Here is an 18,648-nt window from a genome sequence, read left to right as displayed (position 1 = left end):
CTCTTTCTTTCCTCCCTCAAATCCAGTGCAGTGGGAATTCTTCCCTGTTCTGTCTTCCAAGCAGGGCTAATCACTCAGTTCTTCCATCTGCACGGCTCCTCCCAGGCCAGGCCACCGCCATCACTGTCATCCCTCCTGCTCTCCTGCAGTAGCTCTAAGTAGTCCCTTGCTTCCATGCTTGCCTCCTCTCTGTCTCCCACACAACAATTGGAATGCTCTTTCTCAATTATAATCTGGTTGTTATCAAGCCCTCTTCAGATCCCCCAATAGCTTGCCATCCCACCCGAATAAAGGAATAATTCCAGTTACAATAACAAGAATAATAACGAACTTTCCCTCAGTGAACTTACGTTCAGAGCAAACCTCTGCGGAAGGTTCTGTTGTTATGCCCACTTTCCAGATGATCAAAGTGATAGTACAGGAGTGGTTAAGTGCTTGTCTGCATCTGCAGTGAGTCAGTGGTGAGGGGGGGGCTCCACAGCTGGGCAGCATGGCCCCAGGGGTCATAAACCAACCTGTTGCACTGGAAGGAACGTTACAAATTTTTATCAGAAGCCTGTAAGCCTATGTCCCCCTCACCTCTCTGACCTCATTCCCTCCCACTCCTTCCTCTCCTCTCTCACTCAAGCACACTGTCACTCTGAACTCAGAGCCTTCGTGCCCCCCAACCCATCCATGCTCCCTCTCTCTCTCCCTCTCTCTCTCTCTGATACACTCTCCCCCCACTTGTTCACTTGCCTAGCTCTCCCGTGGTATTCAGGCCTCTGCTCAAATGTCACTTCTTAAGATAAGCCTTCCCTGACCACCTACCTAAAATAGCACCCCCACTCCCTAAACCCTTAACCTGATGGATTTTTCTTCATAGCATTTAGCATCCCTTGAGATTATGTTTTGTTTCATTTTATCTTTAATCTGTGGATGTGTTTCTTTATCACTTGTGTCCTCCATGGTGGCCCAAATTTTCTTATTTGCTGTTATGTCTACAGCACCAAGAATGCTACTTGATACATAGTAGGCTCTCAAAAAATAGTTTTGGGTAAATAAAGGAATGCTTGATTTAAATTGCGCATGTCCATCTCTTGATTCAGTGACCTTTTAATCATTTTTTTCACCTTCAGAACTATTTTGCTCGCAACTTTTACAACATGAGAATGTTAGCCTTATTTGTCGCATTTGCAATCAATTTCATCTTGCTCTTTTATAAGGTACGTACATCTTCATCTTTTAGTAACCATTATGAAAGTACGGATGGACTGAATTGCATGCATAGATTTCACAGATCCACTAATGAGCACGTCTAAACGTATTCTAAAATATGTTTTGATGAAAGAGGAAACCTAGAGGTCAAGCACATGACTAATGGTCTAGTGGCAGGAGTGGATTTGCTCCTCCAAACTAAGCAGGAAATGCCTCACTGATGCGCATTTGGTTCAGCAGAGGGTCTCCCCAGTGTCCTAGCCTAATTTGGCCAAATATCTCACTCGTTACCATATCTAGGTGTGCATAACTTAATTACGTTAAATCGTTAAATTCTTTGGATAACTGGGAATGCAGCTTAGCCCTCCGTTCTCACCCCCCCGCCCCCGCTCAACCCCGCATGTGTTAGAATCCTCATAACTCTTGCTTGGATTAGAAGGAATTTTAAAGAGTGTGCTCATTATTTGCCATCGGTTTTTGAAAAGCTATCTTTTTATTTTTAGCCTTTGCTTTTAGTCTTTTCATGGGACATGGGCTTCATCTCTGGCTCTTTGCTGATAAGGCTGGGTTCCCACTGTTTCTTATTGGCGCCCATATCTTAGAGGAAGTGAACTGACTCTACTTTAAATGGTTTGAATCAGGTCTCCACTTCTTCTGTGGTTGAAGGAAAGGAGCTCCCCACTCGCAGTTCGAGTGAAAATGCCAAAGTTAGCAGCCTAGACAGCGGCTCGCCCAGAATCATGGCAGTTCACTACGTCCTGGAGGAGAGCAGTGGCTACATGGAGCCCACGCTGAAGATCTTAGCTATTCTGCACACGGTCATTTCTTTCTTCTGCATCATCGGATACTACTGCTTGAAAGTAAGCTAGTAAGGCACCAAGGGACCCGTGTGTGTCTGTGTGTGCATGTGTCTATTGCAGGTTGGACTTCCAAGAAAGCCGACTCTGAGATGGGAAATTGACCTGCATGAGGATTATTAGGGACTGTTCTATGAGTCAACAGATGTGGGGCAAGGGAAGGAAGTAGAGGGCAACAGAGGGAAAAGTGGGGCTACCATTCAAACGTGACAGGGCACATGCATGGGCCTCAGTCCGTGAAGCTGGGATGCCCTTCCAGGGTTGTCTTGGGCTGGGACATTGGAGTCTGGCCTTCAGAGCTCCATGTTGGCTACAGGCTGTCCCAGGAAGGGCAGGTGGCTTTAGGCCTGCCTGTTGTAGCTTTCTGTCATGTCTTGGTAATTATTCATCTATTGGCCAGTTTCACCAAAACTTGACCCCATAGAAGTAACCCACCATGTCCTAGCGCGGCTCTGATGTATTAGAGTTACAGAGTGCATCGTGTGGAAACTTCCACCGTTGTTTTGATTGTCCTGTTATTAGGTGCCTATTTAATGCCATCATTAGCAGAAATGCTTTATAGTTTGTCACATTTCACCCAGAAAATAACACAGCTCTATCCCTAGATCCCTACCAAGAGAATAATATAATTTGGTGAATAGAACTCAAGAGTCTCCGAGTGCTCAGGGCTGCCCGTTACTTTTGCAAACCTCTTTATTTTTTCCTAGCAAGACACATTTCATGGTAATACTTTACTTCACTATCTCCTGCCTCTGATTGTGCAGCTTCTAGAAGACTTTGAAAACCCAGATCCCAGAGTAAAAGACTAAAATGTAAAATTTTCTTCAAAAATTCCTCTCCCTCCTTTTCTTTCCTTTGTCTTATGAGTTGGGGCAGGGGGAGATATGCTTGGATACTTCCAGAACGTCTGCATCCTTCTTGTATCTGTGCCTTGTGTAAAATCTGTCCAGATGAGAAGATGAGATGAATCAATATGTTCTGGAAACATTTTGGCAAACTGACAAAGATTTTTGCTGATGCTGAAATAAAAATTTATTTCAAAATGCATATGGACACTCTAAGAATGGAATCATTCAAGAGATTTTGCAAATAAAACTGCACTTTTTAGAAGCATGCATTTTGGAACATTGGTACCATTGCTATATTTTATTGTAGCTGTTCATGTCTCGTATATATAAATATATATAATAAATATATTGTAATAAAAGATATATCGAATCTTTTTCTCTTTAATATTTAAAGATGATTTCTTTAGTGCAAATATCTGTAAATTTCTATGTGTTTAGAAACATAGGATTATATAGGATATCTATTCCATTTCTGTTTTTCCTAAGCCTCTAGATGTTTCTTTCTGCCTAAATATAACCAATTCATTTTCACTCAGTTTTACCCTCCTGGAAGTAACATGGGAAATATTTCTTTTTCCAAAAAGCTGTTTTGTACAGATAGTGACCACAAGAGATGCCAGTAAATCTAAACTAATTTCAACGTGTTTATTTTTTCAAATGTAGGTCCCACTGGTTATTTTTAAGCGAGAAAAGGAAGTAGCTCGAAAATTGGAATTTGATGGGCTTTATATTACAGAACAGCCTTCAGAAGATGATATTAAAGGCCAGTGGGATAGACTTGTAATCAACACACAGTGAGTAAAGAATTATGTGAGACATTTCTATGCTCAAAAATTTCAAGACAAAAGAAAAACTTTGCTGGAGGTCCTACAGATTTGTCAAAAGTTTAGCAGAGGTGACTAATAGTTACATTTTCGGCCAAGAAAATCAAAAGACTAAGTGCTGTCAGCTCCTTAATGGATGCCATCAATTGTTTTCCCATCTGTGTTTTGAATTGCTTAATAAAAAATGGCTTTGAGTCCATTTTCACAGCACTGATGGAACGTGACATCCATGACTCAGTGTTGAGGGAAGAGTGTGGCTGCAGGTACATAACCTACAGTGCAGGGTTCTCTCCTCCCAGAGCACAGAGGTGGCAAAAGTTAAGGAAAGAGTTGTAGCATTAAGAGCAAGAAAACTGAATTTCATACTTTTCCTGTACCTAAGTTGTCAACCTGCTGTTGGTGCCATCAAGCAGCTGGGCATCAAACTAGCCAAGGAGTATGACCTGTAAAACTTAAGGCAGAGAAACAAATACTTCTTCTATACAGCAAATATTTAGCCTTGTGAGATCAAAACCCAAACTGCTAGCTGTTGCTCCAGGTATAAACCCGTCACAGAAGTACCATTGTCTACCGCTAAGGGTATTAGTGATGCAATAGTTCTTGAGTAGTTTGTACTCAAGTGTGAAATATCTTTTTATTGTCATCAGTTTTGCTTATTCTTAAAAGGTTAAAATTTCTAATAAGCTCTAAGTTTTCAAACAGGGATGATTTATTTGTGCATTATAAATGTTTACTCTGAATGCTCAGTGTTTTATTTACAACTCTAGCTGTTTATACTAAGTCAGATTGTGTTGTAATATCAAGGTGCCAGAACCGGGTTTTGGTCCCATGCTCTGTTTCCTTGAGGATAACTGATGGGAATGAGATATTTTTATGTCATAGGAAAAACAATGACAAATTTTTAGATACTTTAATTTTGAAACAGAATTAACAAAAAAATGTATGTCATTTGACACATTACAAATGACATATATTGACAAGCAAGTAAATAGAACAAGACTGCTCCTTAATAAATATGCTCATATTCTTTTCCATTAAGATAGTATCCCAGTCTTTTTGTGATTTTGCATGTATATATTGATAGAGTAGCATTTAAATAACATTTGATCTACCTATGATATAGAAAAATTATGGGATAAGATGGGACATAAATTTATTATGATTTTTGTGATTGGAAGAATGTATGTTTATATATTAAGTATGTTGTATATTCCAAACAATATATCATTATCATTTTTTCAAATATTATTTTACTTTTATGCTTTTGTATTTTTTAGGTCATTTCCCAACAACTACTGGGACAAATTTGTTAAAAGAAAGGTAATACTTCTCAAAAGGAATGCATTCTTGGTTTCTTTTCTAGAGCACAATTCAGATTTGAATTTGATGTGGCTCATACGTAAAATGAAATATCGAGGGGTGCTTTATCTGTCAACGTCATTTCAAGTGGCAGTGGAACTGAATATGAATTTCAAAAATTGCACATAAAAAAACCCATACTCTGTAGCTATAAAATAAATAAGCACTGCTTCATCCCCTGTCCTCTGACTCAGGCTATCGAACAGTGCTCAGTCTGCCCAGTAACAGGACTTGGTGAGAATTTTCTCTCAGATTGTCTGAGAGTAGCTGATGGCCATTTTCCGGTATCGCCAGGGCTGGAATCCTGCTTTATATTACAGAAATCAAGTCATTGCATGACAACAATGGGTTGAATTTTATTAACGTTATATAAACTTGAAAGATCTTTTTATTTTCATCAAGTTTTAGTCTCCTGATGCCCACTGCCTCAGAGTGTAGTAGGAAGAACTCCGGTACGGAGTCAGTGGTACTCTGGCACCTGCTAGCTCTCTGATTTTGAGTGTCAAGGATCATCTCTGCTCTTCCCACCACACAGGATTTTAATGTTAGATCACATTTTTGAATGAAATAATATATGTGCCATTGCTTGTATGTTGTAAAATACTATAATGATGACACGCCAGCTCCCACTTATTCTTTGAACCTTTCTAATTGCCACACTGACCCAGCTCACCCTCAGTTCTGTGATGGGTTCCAGCCCCAGGGATGCCGTCTGCACTGAATAGGCAGAAGCACCTGCCAAGTGAAGTGGTCATGTTCCCTTAGATTCCACCAGTTTAGTGTTACTCAGGACGGTTCGCAACGAGCAGCCGCAAATTTTGTGTTACCAATCTGCAGGGAGATAGAGGGCTTGCCCCAACAATGTAAATCAGGTAGATGATAAAACATGTTGACTTTTTTTTTTTAATAACAAGACTTTTTAGTTGAGAGAAGTAGCGTGTTTGTCGATTTTTATTTTGGTGCAAGTTTTTTGTCTCCTTGTGTGACCTGGCATTTTGAGAAGCATTGCGCTACCGCCTATGAGCACATCCAAAGTAGGCCAAAGCTTTGAAAGACTTATTTTTAAATAATTTTAAATAGATAATTTGAACATTTTAGTCTCCTTAATTATTTAACGAGGAAGCAGCTTTAAATTGTTAAAGCACAAGTTTCTCGGAAGGAAACTGCATATTCAGAATCAAATAAATAAATTGTAATTGGAGTTAGGACTATTCATGGCATTCCTACTGTGTGCGTGCATGTGTGTGTGTGTGTGTGTGTGTGTGTATGTGTTGCCGGGTGTGTTCTCCTGGGAATGAGGTGAGAACACAGTCCAGAGGGAACAACCACTCGGCTCATCCCAGCCCATCTGTAGTGCCGGGAGAATAACACAGAACAAATGTTTTCATGAACCTTTGTAATCAGTGTTCATAGACTCTTTACTCTTTCATATTTTCATTTACCTTGATTATATACATTTAGAGAAAGCTGATTTCTATTTCTTTCCTTATAAGATTTATTTTAGAGAGAGAGTGAGAGAATAGGGTGGGGGGAGGGGCAGAGGGAGAGAGAGAATTTCAAGCAGACACCCCGCTGACCGCAGAGCTAGACACAGGGCTCCATCCCACGACCCTGAGATCAGGACCCGAGCCGAATCAAGAGTAGGAACCCTTAACTGACTGAGCCACCCAGATGCCCCTGATTTTTATTTCTGCTAGTCCCTTCTTCCTTTCCACTAACATATTTCTTCATCCACTCTCTTCTTTCACTTTGGCATTCCCTGCGTCCTTTCCCTGTGTTCTCATTTCCTCCTTTCCTTCTGCCCTCCTTGTGCCCTCCTTTCCTACCCTCTTTACCCCTCAGCGGCTGGTCCTCTCTCCTGCTTTTGTCTCCTTACTCTTTCCATTGCCTCCACTTTCACTGCATGGGGGACCCTCATGGTCTGTCAACGTTGGGCCAAGAGTGGCTGTGTCATGGAGCTGCACCGCCTGGGCTCGGGGGTGAGCTGTGTGTGTGTGGGGGGGTCATTCAGAAGGGATTCAGATGGTGCCCAGGAACCCATGCTAGGATTTCATTGAAGACATGAGGGGGGCAACAAGGCCCCAGGGGTTACTGAAGGGCTGCTCCAGTCAGGAAACAATGGGAGTGTTGACTGGTGGTAACTGAGACCCCAGAGTGGATGCCATCACAAGTGGCCCGCCCTTGGCCAGGGGTGGGCTGTGCAGATCTTGGCTGCGGGTCAGACACCGCCTGGTGGCTTTCTCAGCCTGTCTCTTGCCAAGCTTAGTAACCTTGAGCATGTTCTGTTTACTAAGACACAACCTCTTTATCGGCAGAACAGGGTGCTAATAACAGGAAACTCATATACTGTGACAATCCCATGAGCGAAAGTAAGTCAAAGTTCTTACCATAATTCCTGGCACAAAGAACAAATTTGGTTGAAGTTCCTTTCATTCCATCTTCTTTCTCTTCTTCTGTACTTGGCCCACCCTCTTCCTTTTGCATGCCTCCCTCTCGAGTAAGAAATCTTGTTCCTCTGAGAGGTATTATGCTGTAAGCTTGCTGTGACCTATTAAGCAGTGTGATCACAGAAAAGGAGCCATAAACAAGAATTTTAAGTGAACTTGAACATAAAGCAAATATATAGTAAGTGTAAAAATAGAGGTTTGTATACATATGCATACAGGGGGTTAGTTAATGCAGGAGGCCAGTAAAGTGCTTTCATTCCTGTCCCCCAGGTTATGGACAAGTACGGAGAGTTCTATGGCCGGGACAGAATCAGCGAGCTCCTGGGTATGGACAAAGCCGCTCTGGACTTCAGCGATGCCCGGGAGAAGAAGAAGCCGAAGAAAGACAGCTCCCTATCGGCCGTGTGAGTGTTGCTTATGCCCTTTCCTATAGCCCTACACTAAAAAAAGAAATTCAGGCATTTCTGAACGTCCTAGTGCACTGATTTTTTTTCCCTCAATGTCTGAGGAATAGAGAGAAGGGAAACAGAAAACGTAACTAAGGTCTAATTTAAACTTCGAGTATTTTCAGCTATGGAATGATTATATTTTTTCCCTACTAATTTTGGAAGGTGACTTTTTTGTTATTTACATAAAGCAAAAATAAATAAAGATTTGTGTTCTTAATTTAATTTGCTTTTTCTAATCCCTAAATTCCACTTAAGTCAAAGTCAAACATACGCAGAAGCACAATATTTTTCTTTTCTGATGCTTCCTGCCTGAAAAGAAGTTAATCTTTCTTATGTTTTAGAAGAGGGACCTGTGTAGCCTTTGTATTAGAAATGTTTGAAGTTCATATTCTTTTATTATAATGTGTTTAATTTACATAGCAAAGACTCATACGCCAGAAATACTATGTTGTCATGCTGTTACTTGGAAATTTAATTTTAAAACGAGGCACTCCTAATACTGTGCTTTAATGGAATAATATATAACTAGAAGGATGTCAACCAGTTGAATTGAATTTGTCTGAGATTGAATTTCACACAGACACATATGTAGTGTGAGTGTACATATATATATATATATACATATATATATATATATGTATTTTGCAAATTGGATGACTTGTAATTCTGGAATAAATGTAAAGCATATGTGCTTTTAGAAATGTATTTTCTTATTGTAGCCACTTAATGATTTTAGAGGAAACATAACAGTCACCTTCCCTTTAAAACATGTCAACCTTTCTTATTTGTGTATTTATGGTCTCAGTTAACGAGGGATGTGATGACTTTGAAACTGTAGTAATTTGTAGGGCTCTGTAGGGCAGTATTACTTTGTCTCAGATTAATATTTTAGCTAGCATTTAAAAAAACAACATTTTGACTGACGTTTCTCATTGGTCATATATTTTTTAATCTACCTGAAAAGTTGTTAGAGTTACAGGGTTTTTACGAATAAAATCAGACAAGCAAATATATGACAGAAACTGCGAATTTAGATCCAAAATATCACCTGGGCACTTTAAGAAAACGCATGTGGGACTTAAAGACCATGTTGGTGTATAGAAAATGGAGCATACTGACGGTGCTGAGAACTAAGACCCTTACGGTAGAATTTCACAGAAAACAAGGACTGTGGTCAGAGTGGTGCTGAGCTTTCTACTAACATTTTCAGATCTCTGAATATAAGACTACGTCTTCTTAAATAATGAAAAAGATGGAGAAAAAATAAACAATGTGGTAAAATGCTTGAGAGCATGATTATTTTCCAAGAGAGTGATCTAAAACAACAGAAGTATTTCTGTCAGGATGCCTGAATGTCGTAGGGCAGTTTCTTACTTGATTTAAAACACTTATTATTTTTCATCCCTATCAAACACTAGGATGACATGTTTGCTATCAGCTTCATGAAGTACTGCTGTTGGAGTGGGGCTGACCCACCCCGAGGGACGGGTCATAACTGATCTAGGCCAGCCAGGGCAAGCATTTAACCTCGGGGAAACTATAAGCCAGAAGTGGAGGAGTTTTGCTAGATGGTTTTGGGATATGAGTCCCCATAAAGACACAAGTGAAATGAAGAAGATGCAGGCTGCTGGCAGCCATTCTATCCCCAGGAGGTAATCTGGCCACCTATTTATTTGATTGACAAGCCCTATATATTTGATTGGCAAATAAATATATACAAAAACAGATACATGAATCATCCTTGTATTCATTCACATTAAGATAATATTAATACACAAACCAGATAATCTTTTAAAAATTGATCTTTCTAAATGTTTTAAATAAACACTACCTGTAACTCTTTCCTAGTTGTGGACATTATTTACTAGATCTGTATTCTTCTAATTTTATTATCCATATTTAAAGCCTGCATCTTCTTCATTTCATTTGTGTCTTTATGGGGACTCATATCCCAAAACCATCTAGCAAAACTCCTCCGCTTCTGGCTTATAGTTTCCCGGAGGTTAAATGCTTGCCCTGGCTGGCCTAGATCAGTTATGATCCGTCCCTCGGGGTGGGTCAGCCCCACTCCAACAGCAGTACTTCATGAAGCTGATAGCAAACATGTCATCCTAGTGTTTGATAGGGATGAAAAATAATAAGTGTTTTAAATCAAGTAAGAAACTGCCCTACGACATTCAGGCATCCTGACAGAAATACTTCTGTTGTTTTAGATCACTCTCTTGGAAAATAATCATGCTCTCAAGCATTTTACCACATTGTTTATTTTTTCTCCATCTTTTTCATTATTTAAGAAGATGTAGTCATATATTGAAACCTATTATAAATATTTATGGAACTTTCATTTATTTGTTTTTGAGGGTTCAGAAACTGCTGTTCTTTATTAAATATCTAAACTTGTCCTTAGAAATTTTTTTTAATGTTATGTTAGTTACCATTCATGGAACTTTTAAAAAACATTCTTTAGTAGGGGCGCCTGGGTGCCTCAGCTGGTTGAGCATCAGACTCTTGGTTTTGGCTCAGGTCATGATCTCAGGGTTGTGGGATCAAGCCCCGTGTAGGGCTCCACGCTCAGCAGGGAGTCTGCTTGAGATTCTCTCTCCTTCTGCCCCTCCCCCAATAAATGTTTTTAAAATCTTTATTAAAAAAATCTTCTTTAGTAATAAAATTGATTCTAGCTCACAGATAACTTTATTTCCTTAAAATAAAAAGTCCTGGGCTAAGGTGAATTAAAACTTAACCTTTGGGAGTGAAGTCTCCTAAGAAGTCAGTTTTGGTTAGCAGTGATTGATCCTAGCACTTATAATTTAAGATTGGCCTTCTTAAAAGAAATGACTAAAGAAGTAATCAAAGACTAAAACAGCAAAGTCTAGAGAAGCCCTTTTGAAAATAATACTGATATTATATTGTGTTATATCAGTTACCTGGAATATTGGAAAAGCTAACAAAGTTGTAATTTTTGGCCCGTAGATCAGTGGCAAGTTCTGAAAAAAATGAAAATTAGAAAGTGTGTTTTAATACACGTATATTTAATCTGCAAAGATCATGAATATTTATGCTAAGATGTATTCACTCAACATGTATTTACTGAGAGACATTCCATGTATCACATAATGTGCTTGGTGGGCTCGGGAGTTCACAGACTAGGGAGAAAGGCACAAATGTTCATACATAGATATCTATACACCCACAACCACAGAACAAGTGGGAAATCATAGTAAGTCTAAGTCTACAAGGTGAATCCCTTCTTGGGTAGAGAATGCTTTTGAAAATAAAAAGAAACACAAACAAGATGAAAAAGCCCTTTCATTGGCAAATTAAGTATAGTTGTAAAATGATTGTGCCTGTTCATGCAAGTTTTTATTAGTGTAAGTAAACATTATTTTGTTGGGATGCATTTACCATCTATAATGAAAGCTAGTGAGGACACTTGATGCACTCATGCTGGTTAATTTGGCAGAGTTTTCAGGAATCATTCTTACATAAGAAGTGAGTTTACCTTAAATTTGATGTAGGACAAGAAAGGGCTATTCTTAAATCTTGAAGTTGAAGGTGGCGATGCTTTGTTTTGTTTTGTTTTCCAAGATCCCTCTGAAAAGCCATCACAAAACCCTGGAACACATCATCCACCCGGGAAGGAACTAATTTCCTGACATGGTTGCCAGTTTCATCCCATGGAAGGAATTTTGGCAGGCTTTTGCGAGCCTCTGTCTCTGCTTCACACTGCCTATCTACAAATCCTTCTTTTTTGTCTTTCCAGACTGAACTCTATCGACGTAAAGTATCAGATGTGGAAACTAGGAGTCGTCTTCACCGACAACGTAAGCCCTCTTTTGTTTCCACAATGTATACTGCACTCACAGTAGATGAGTTGGCTGGGCTTCTGCAGATGGACCCACAGTTCCTTAAGAAAGTTAATCAAATACCAATTCATTTAATACACATCATTACTTGACAATGACCAGGGAAACATATGATTAATTAAGCCAATCTCTCATTCCATTTCTTTCAATAGCCAAAAGATTAACATGAAAATGTATTTATACAAGAAAAATTTGAAACTGAGTTGCAAATTCATGTGTATTTTCATTTAGGTTTTATTTTTTTTTATGTTTTTTTATTTTTCTTTTTTTTTTTTTCATTTAGGTTTTAGTTGGGTAAGGGTATACTTCAAAGTTTTCTAGAGGTTAAAACAAAAGTTCTAAATAAATAAAAATTTTAAAACATTAGTTGTGATAAATTTAAGTGTCTCCCAATTGAGTACATTAAATTATTATATTTTTTGCTCTTGATTGATCTTTCTTTTCTCAAAGAGCCTACAAGCCTATGAACTAAACATAGAGCCCAAGTATATGTCCAAATATAAGGAAAAAAAAACACCTAGAACTAAAAGCCACCACTGTCAGCTCAGACAGTCCCATTTTACTACCCTGACTTGCTCAATAGCTTGATATTTTTGACTTTTAGAATTTTCAGTTTAAAAAACTGTTACTGTCACTTGTTTTTATCGTCCCATTTGCTGTCTATGGGAAGTTGCTGGAGACAGTCATGAAACTCTGATGGATGGATCAACTACAAATCTTTGCTGTTGGGCTCAGCTCATCTCCCAATGACTCATAATCCTCTTACCATCCTCACGCACTTCCCTATGAAGGGGAGCGTAGGAACACACCCAGAGGCCTAGCCCTAGACCTTCCACTGTTCTTGCCTCTGTGCTTTCTCCCTTGGATGTCTCATTTAGTCTCAAAATGTCACTATAATTAGCACTGACTTTTATAGTGAATGTTAGTTCTACTCTCCTAAAGGCCATGACAGCTCCCAAATTCTCCTGCCTCTATCTCCACCCCTACCACACCCAGCCATGAGCCTAGAACTCTGGATCTCTTAAAGAACTCTCCAAAGAGCTCAAAAACGAGTCTTGTAAGTATCCTTCAGAACTGTCAACTGTTACCTTATTAACTAATTTCTCATCTAATAATGGAAGCAACTCCCTTGAGTAAAAAGGAGACCTCCTCATCTCCAGCACTGGTGTTTTCCATTCAAGTAGCCCTGCCATCTTGACCTCTGTCTGCGAAGGTCAATCCTCCTTGACCTCCTCATGTGCCATAGTACTTGCAGCGTGCCCAATATTCACCTTGCCATGCAGTTTTCTTGTTCTCCAGAGAACTGGGGCATGGACAGACTTCTTCAGACTTCTTCCTGATATATTATTATATCATTAATCCTCCTACAGTTTCATGGCTTCTGTTTGGCCAGTCACCGCTCAACATGTCTTCAGTCTTCAATAGTGTAGTTTCTGTCTGAAACACAGCTGGGGTTACCAGATGTAGCAGTACATGATTCCTAGTTAAATTTAAATTTCAGATAACTAAATGTAGACACTTTTATATTTATATCCCAAATACTGCATGGGACATACTTAATCTAAAAATTATTTATTCTTGGGGCACCTGGCTGGCCGTCAGTGGAGCAAGTGACTCTTGATCTTGACGTTGTAGGTTTGAGCCCCACATTGGGCCGGGAGATTACTTAAAAATAAAGTCATCTCTCTCTTAATTAAATGAATAAAAACTTTAAAATGGGGCGGGGGGTACCTGGGTGGCTCAGTCCATTAAAAAATAAAATCTTTAAAAATAAATAAATAAATAATAAAAACTAGTTCTTCTTTATGTGATGTTTCACTGTAACTGGGCAGCCTGTGTTTTTATTTGCTGAATCTGGATGTCTAAGCAAAATCCCCGTGTAGTCTACACACGTACCCTTGGCTCAGTTTATCACCTGTATTAGGTTCCTTACCCATCTTATGCTTACAAACCTGTCCTTTCTCCTCACCCTTTGCCTTTCTTAATAGCCTGCTAGATGTGTCCATCCAGATGCCCTGTGACAAATGTGTCTTCCCCTCTCCTTCCCACTAAATGCAGTCCCCATCTGCCATTTTCTCTTTCAGTATTTTGTTGTTCTTGTTACCTGCACTCAAATGACCAGCTTGGACTCCTCCTTTTCCTTCTCCTACCACTATATACAGTTAATTATGTGCCTAATCGGATTGTCATTCTGTCCTCTGTGATTCCCCCTTCTGCCCTGGTCAGTTCTGCTGCTAGTCATGGCTCTCATAACCTTGCCAACCTGTGGGGTCAGCCAGTGGTGTCCTAATGTAATGGCTCTGCCACTTGCACCTTCTTTTAGGAAAGAGCTTGACCTGATTTAGCTCACTTTCCTTATTTGTAAATTTGGGGCTAAAATTGCTTGCTTATCAGGGGTCTTGCTAGAATAAAACGAGAGACTGTATGTGCAAATATATGGGGCCGTGACCAGCACTTGGCAGGCATGCCAAACACTTTCATTAGATGCTTTTCATACACCATTATTCTGTACGATACTCCAGGGGCTCTCATGGGCCAAAAGATGTGCCCACATCCCTTCATGTGGCCTTGAGGCCTTCCAGCCCTGCTGTACATGTCCAGACTCATCTTCTGAAACAGAAACTGTCATTCTTGAGCGAGCACATTCTGCATAGACTTATCTCAGTGTCTGTTTTCAAATATTGTTTTCTTTTTTTCAGCCTGATTTTTAACTTCAGCCCCAAGCTGCCCATAAAAACTCTGTACCACTTCACCCCCCTCTGTCTTGTTTTTGTTCTAAGACTGAAGATATATTCTAGTCAAAATGAAGGTTTCCACCCTTTCCCAAAATAGGCATCTCCTGACCCCACTGACAAAACATGCCTTTTGCCCAAGAGACTCTAATCCAGAAGTAAGCATGATCACAGTATCTTTTCTTCTACTTTATTCATTCTCCTCCCCTCAAAAAGCATATACATTTTCTAGCCTCTGTAAAGTTAATCCTGTATGTTGATTGTAATCAAAATTTCTACATTTCGTACCAACTGTATTATTAAGTTTATTATAGCCTTCAGTGACATTAAATAGTATTTGCATTTTTCTCCTCAACTTGCTTTGGCTCATGTAAAGTGAGATGCTTGGTTAAGACACCACATATAATCTCTTATAACTAGTAGGTCTCTACAAACACGGATTTAGTGAGTAAGTAAATAAAAAATGAAAGAGCAAAGGAAAAGAAGAAGGGAACGTCTATTGGTTCTTTGGTTGACTGTAGAGCAGGGGCTCCCAGCAGGGGCAGTTTTGTCCCCCAAGTGACATTTGGCAATGTCCGGGGACATCTTTGGTGGCCATAGCTACCAAGGGAGAAGGGAGCTACTAGCATCTGGCGAGTAGAGACCAGGGTTGCTACTAACTATCCCACAATGCCCCGAACAGCGCCCACAACAAAGAATTATCCAGTGTAAACTGTCAGCAGCGCTGAGGTAGAGACACTTTGCTACCAAATATTAAGTCAATAAAATTTTCTCTGTGGCAAGATTTGCAAGAACACTCTCTCTGATATAAAGGAGAGAATGACATTGAACCTCTCAGAACAAACCAAAAGAAAATAAAATACACAAACCGATGTCACTAATTAGAATGATGTAAATGTATAGACTAAGAAGGTAAAGTAAATGAAGTGATTATAGTAGAATGAAATCAGAATAGCTTTTGACAATAGTCACTCATTCTATCTTCTGATATGCTTCCCTCCTGTTTTGTCTTCTCAGTCCTTCCTCTACCTGGCCTGGTATATGACTATGTCCGTTCTTGGACACTATAACAACTTTTTTTTTGCTGCTCATCTTCTTGACATTGCTATGGGATTCAAGACGCTAAGAACCATCTTGTCATCGGTAACGCACAATGGCAAGCAGGTAAAAGCTGATCTTTTTTCCCTCCTGCAAAAACCAAGAAAACCCAACAAATAGCTAACCCAAATAAACCCAACCTCCAATGGCAATGTACAGTTGTAAAGATTTTTTTGAATGGAGGGTCTGCATTTTTTTCTTTTATAAACCATGAGGATTATTAGTTGAAGAGTCCCCTAAACCCACATTCAAGTCATGGCTTGACTGATTCTCTGAGTGACCTTGGATCACTAACTCATTGAACATTTTTAAATCTCTACTCATTTTGTAAAATGAATGCAATAAAAATACCTGCCTTTTAGATTTGGAGAAAATTAAATAAAAACATAAATGTGGAGGTGTTAGCACAGGCCCCGGCACATACAAAACACCCCAGGAAATAATTTTTTCCCAATATGATGTTCACTCCATTTGATACTATAGGAACCAAACTGTGTAGCATCCTGCGGCACTAGCTGTAATAGTAATAAAGCACGAGATGCCTCGTTCTTAATTTAATGTACTATTTCAAAAGTGAGTATCTGGGTATTCTTTTCTCGACTTTTACATTGGGCAGACAAAATAATATAGTTTCATGCTTGACAGGGTCATACTTAGAGTACGTACATGATGGCTTAGTTTCAGATAATCAATGTACGTTTTAATGGAGCCCAACTGTAATGTGAAAACTTTCATTATTAATAAACTTACCATAGAGGCATGTAGTAATTGATTCATTCTCTATCAAGTGTCCACTGGGAAGTAACACATTCTTTGTCAGTTATTTGGCTTAACAGAGTCCTTTTCCATAATTGTATAATCCAGTAAATCGACGGCCCTGCAAAAAACTGGAACTGTGTCCTCTGTTAAATTCATATGATTCACAGTTAAATTTTCATGACCTTTAGTTTCCTAAATTTCAGCACATTGTTCTTACATACGTCTCTTTAGTTTCTGAACGTATGACATCAGCAAAAAAGCGTTACTGTGCTTATTCATTGACAGCATTGAATTCCTAATATATTTTAAAAACTGGAGATGCTGTGTCTATTGTGTATTTTCACACAAAAGTTCTGGCACTAGTTTCAATTAACTTCTAAAATTTTGTTGTGATTATTCCTTTTTTTTTTTTGAGCTATCAGTTTTTCATTTGCAGAAATCTAGACAGCTTCATAGTCCTTCTAGGTAAAACATGCAGAAATTCACAGTGACATTGTACTTAATTTGTAGAAGTGAATTAAGCCCTCTATTCAAATAACATGTTTTCTCCAGATAATTATAAAGTGATTTTTTTAAAGATTTTATTTATTTATTTGACAGAGAGACAGCCAGTGAGAGAGGGAACACAAGCAGGGGGAGTGGGAGAGGAAGAAGCAGGCTCCCAGCAGAGGAGCCTGATGTGGGGCTCGATCCCAGGACTCTGGGATCACGCCCTGAGTCGAAGGCAGACGCTTAACGACTGAGCCACCCAGGTGCCCTTATAAAGTGATTTTTGAACGACTTAATGTATGCTGCCACAGTCCAGAACATAGGGATTTGTTGTAGTCAGAGGAAGGAGACAGAAAAAAGAATGCATTTTGGTCTGTTTAGAGTTTCTGTGATAAAACTTGAAATATATTTTCACCAAGTTGGTGAAAGTCATGTTTTCAACATATGCATACTATGATCAATTTGGACGTAAAAGTAAATCAGAGTTTATTCCTATTGTAGCTGTAGTATGCGTTTACTAGCCAATTAAGTAGGCAAGTTGTGCATGAAATAGTCTGAAAACTTGATAAAATGAAGAGAATATGAAAATAAATTCCCCCCCTTAGGGGGTAAGAAAGGTATGGAATGAGGTATGGATTCCATTACTTTCCAGTCAACAAATCCAGCTATGTGCTCATAGAATGCTTTCCTCACACACTAATGTCAGCTATGCCAGTCCTGCATTTCTAATGCATCTTCAATGTCACATTTCTTTCCAGCTTGTATTAACTGTTGGCTTATTAGCTGTTGTCGTATACCTATATACTGTGGTGGCATTCAATTTTTTCCGAAAATTCTACAATAAAAGCGAAGACGGTGACACTCCAGATATGAAATGTGATGACATGCTAACGGTAAGTTCATACACTTGATCTCGTATGAATGAAAAATTTCTCCTGCTTCTTCAGTCTGAGTGGCTGTGTAGTCACTCTTCAGCCACGTGGAAGAGAAAACAGCACACACAGTAAAAAGTTATGTGGCATACAAAAAACCGTTTTTCAATGTTTATGGAACATAAAGGACCATTTCTACCATTTTTGCACATCTGCTGCACCAAACTGATAATGAATAGATTTCCTACATAAATAACTTAGAATTTGAAGGATTAATATCAGGGCTTTAGCTTTAGATTCCAGGACAGCAGGTAACATTATTTCCTTGGGTAATATTTTGAAGCCTTAGTGACTTGTTCACTTTAATGGTATTAACATTCCTGAAGTCCAGATATTAAGTGACATCACTTAAGTCCAAAAATATATCTCTTAACTGTTGGCTTTTGCTTTTATATTCAGTATCCTGGCTTGAATTACCTTTTTAGTCTTGGTTTTAAAATCAGTGGATGTGAAAGTTTTCATGTTACTCTGTCACTGTTCCGTAACCCACCTCTCTGAAAATGGCAAATCGTTAAGTTATGCAACATGAGCTCTTAGACTGGAAATATTTACCTCTACCTGAAAGGAGATGACTCTTCAATGAGCACCAAATCAAAATACCTATATAAATGGGGTTAGTGGGGTAAAAGACTAACAACATGATAGTTAGATTACTCTAGAAAAAATAAACATCCCAAAAAAGTAGTGAGAGAGAACTAATATTATAAAAACGAATACTTCAGGCATGTTTTGAATTAGAAAATGATAAATCTGTGGGGTAGGATAGAGAGTCTAGAAAAACATTAAGATAAACT

The 18,648-nt window shown here is 39.0% G+C and overlaps 1 protein-coding gene across 1 annotated transcript in view; it reads left to right on the top strand.

The window, feature by feature from the left end:
- The window catches only part of RYR2 (ryanodine receptor 2), a 528,108-nt gene that overhangs the window by 495,508 nt on the left and 13,952 nt on the right, over window positions 1-18,648 (top strand). The window contains exons 94-101 of the mRNA XM_008689669.1: window positions 1,119-1,205; window positions 1,839-2,057; window positions 3,566-3,696; window positions 5,004-5,046; window positions 7,803-7,936; window positions 11,742-11,802; window positions 15,594-15,740; window positions 17,681-17,815. Coding sequence (XP_008687891.1) covers window positions 1,119-1,205; window positions 1,839-2,057; window positions 3,566-3,696; window positions 5,004-5,046; window positions 7,803-7,936; window positions 11,742-11,802; window positions 15,594-15,740; window positions 17,681-17,815 — 957 coding nt within the window. The remainder of the gene's footprint in view (window positions 1-1,118; window positions 1,206-1,838; window positions 2,058-3,565; window positions 3,697-5,003; window positions 5,047-7,802; window positions 7,937-11,741; window positions 11,803-15,593; window positions 15,741-17,680; window positions 17,816-18,648) is intronic.

Source organism: Ursus maritimus, unplaced genomic scaffold (genome assembly GCF_017311325.1).
Source record: "Ursus maritimus isolate PB19 unplaced genomic scaffold, ASM1731132v1 scaffold_7, whole genome shotgun sequence".
Classification (NCBI taxonomy): domain Eukaryota; kingdom Metazoa; phylum Chordata; class Mammalia; order Carnivora; family Ursidae; genus Ursus; species Ursus maritimus.
This window is presented reverse-complemented; position numbering and strand designations above follow the sequence as displayed.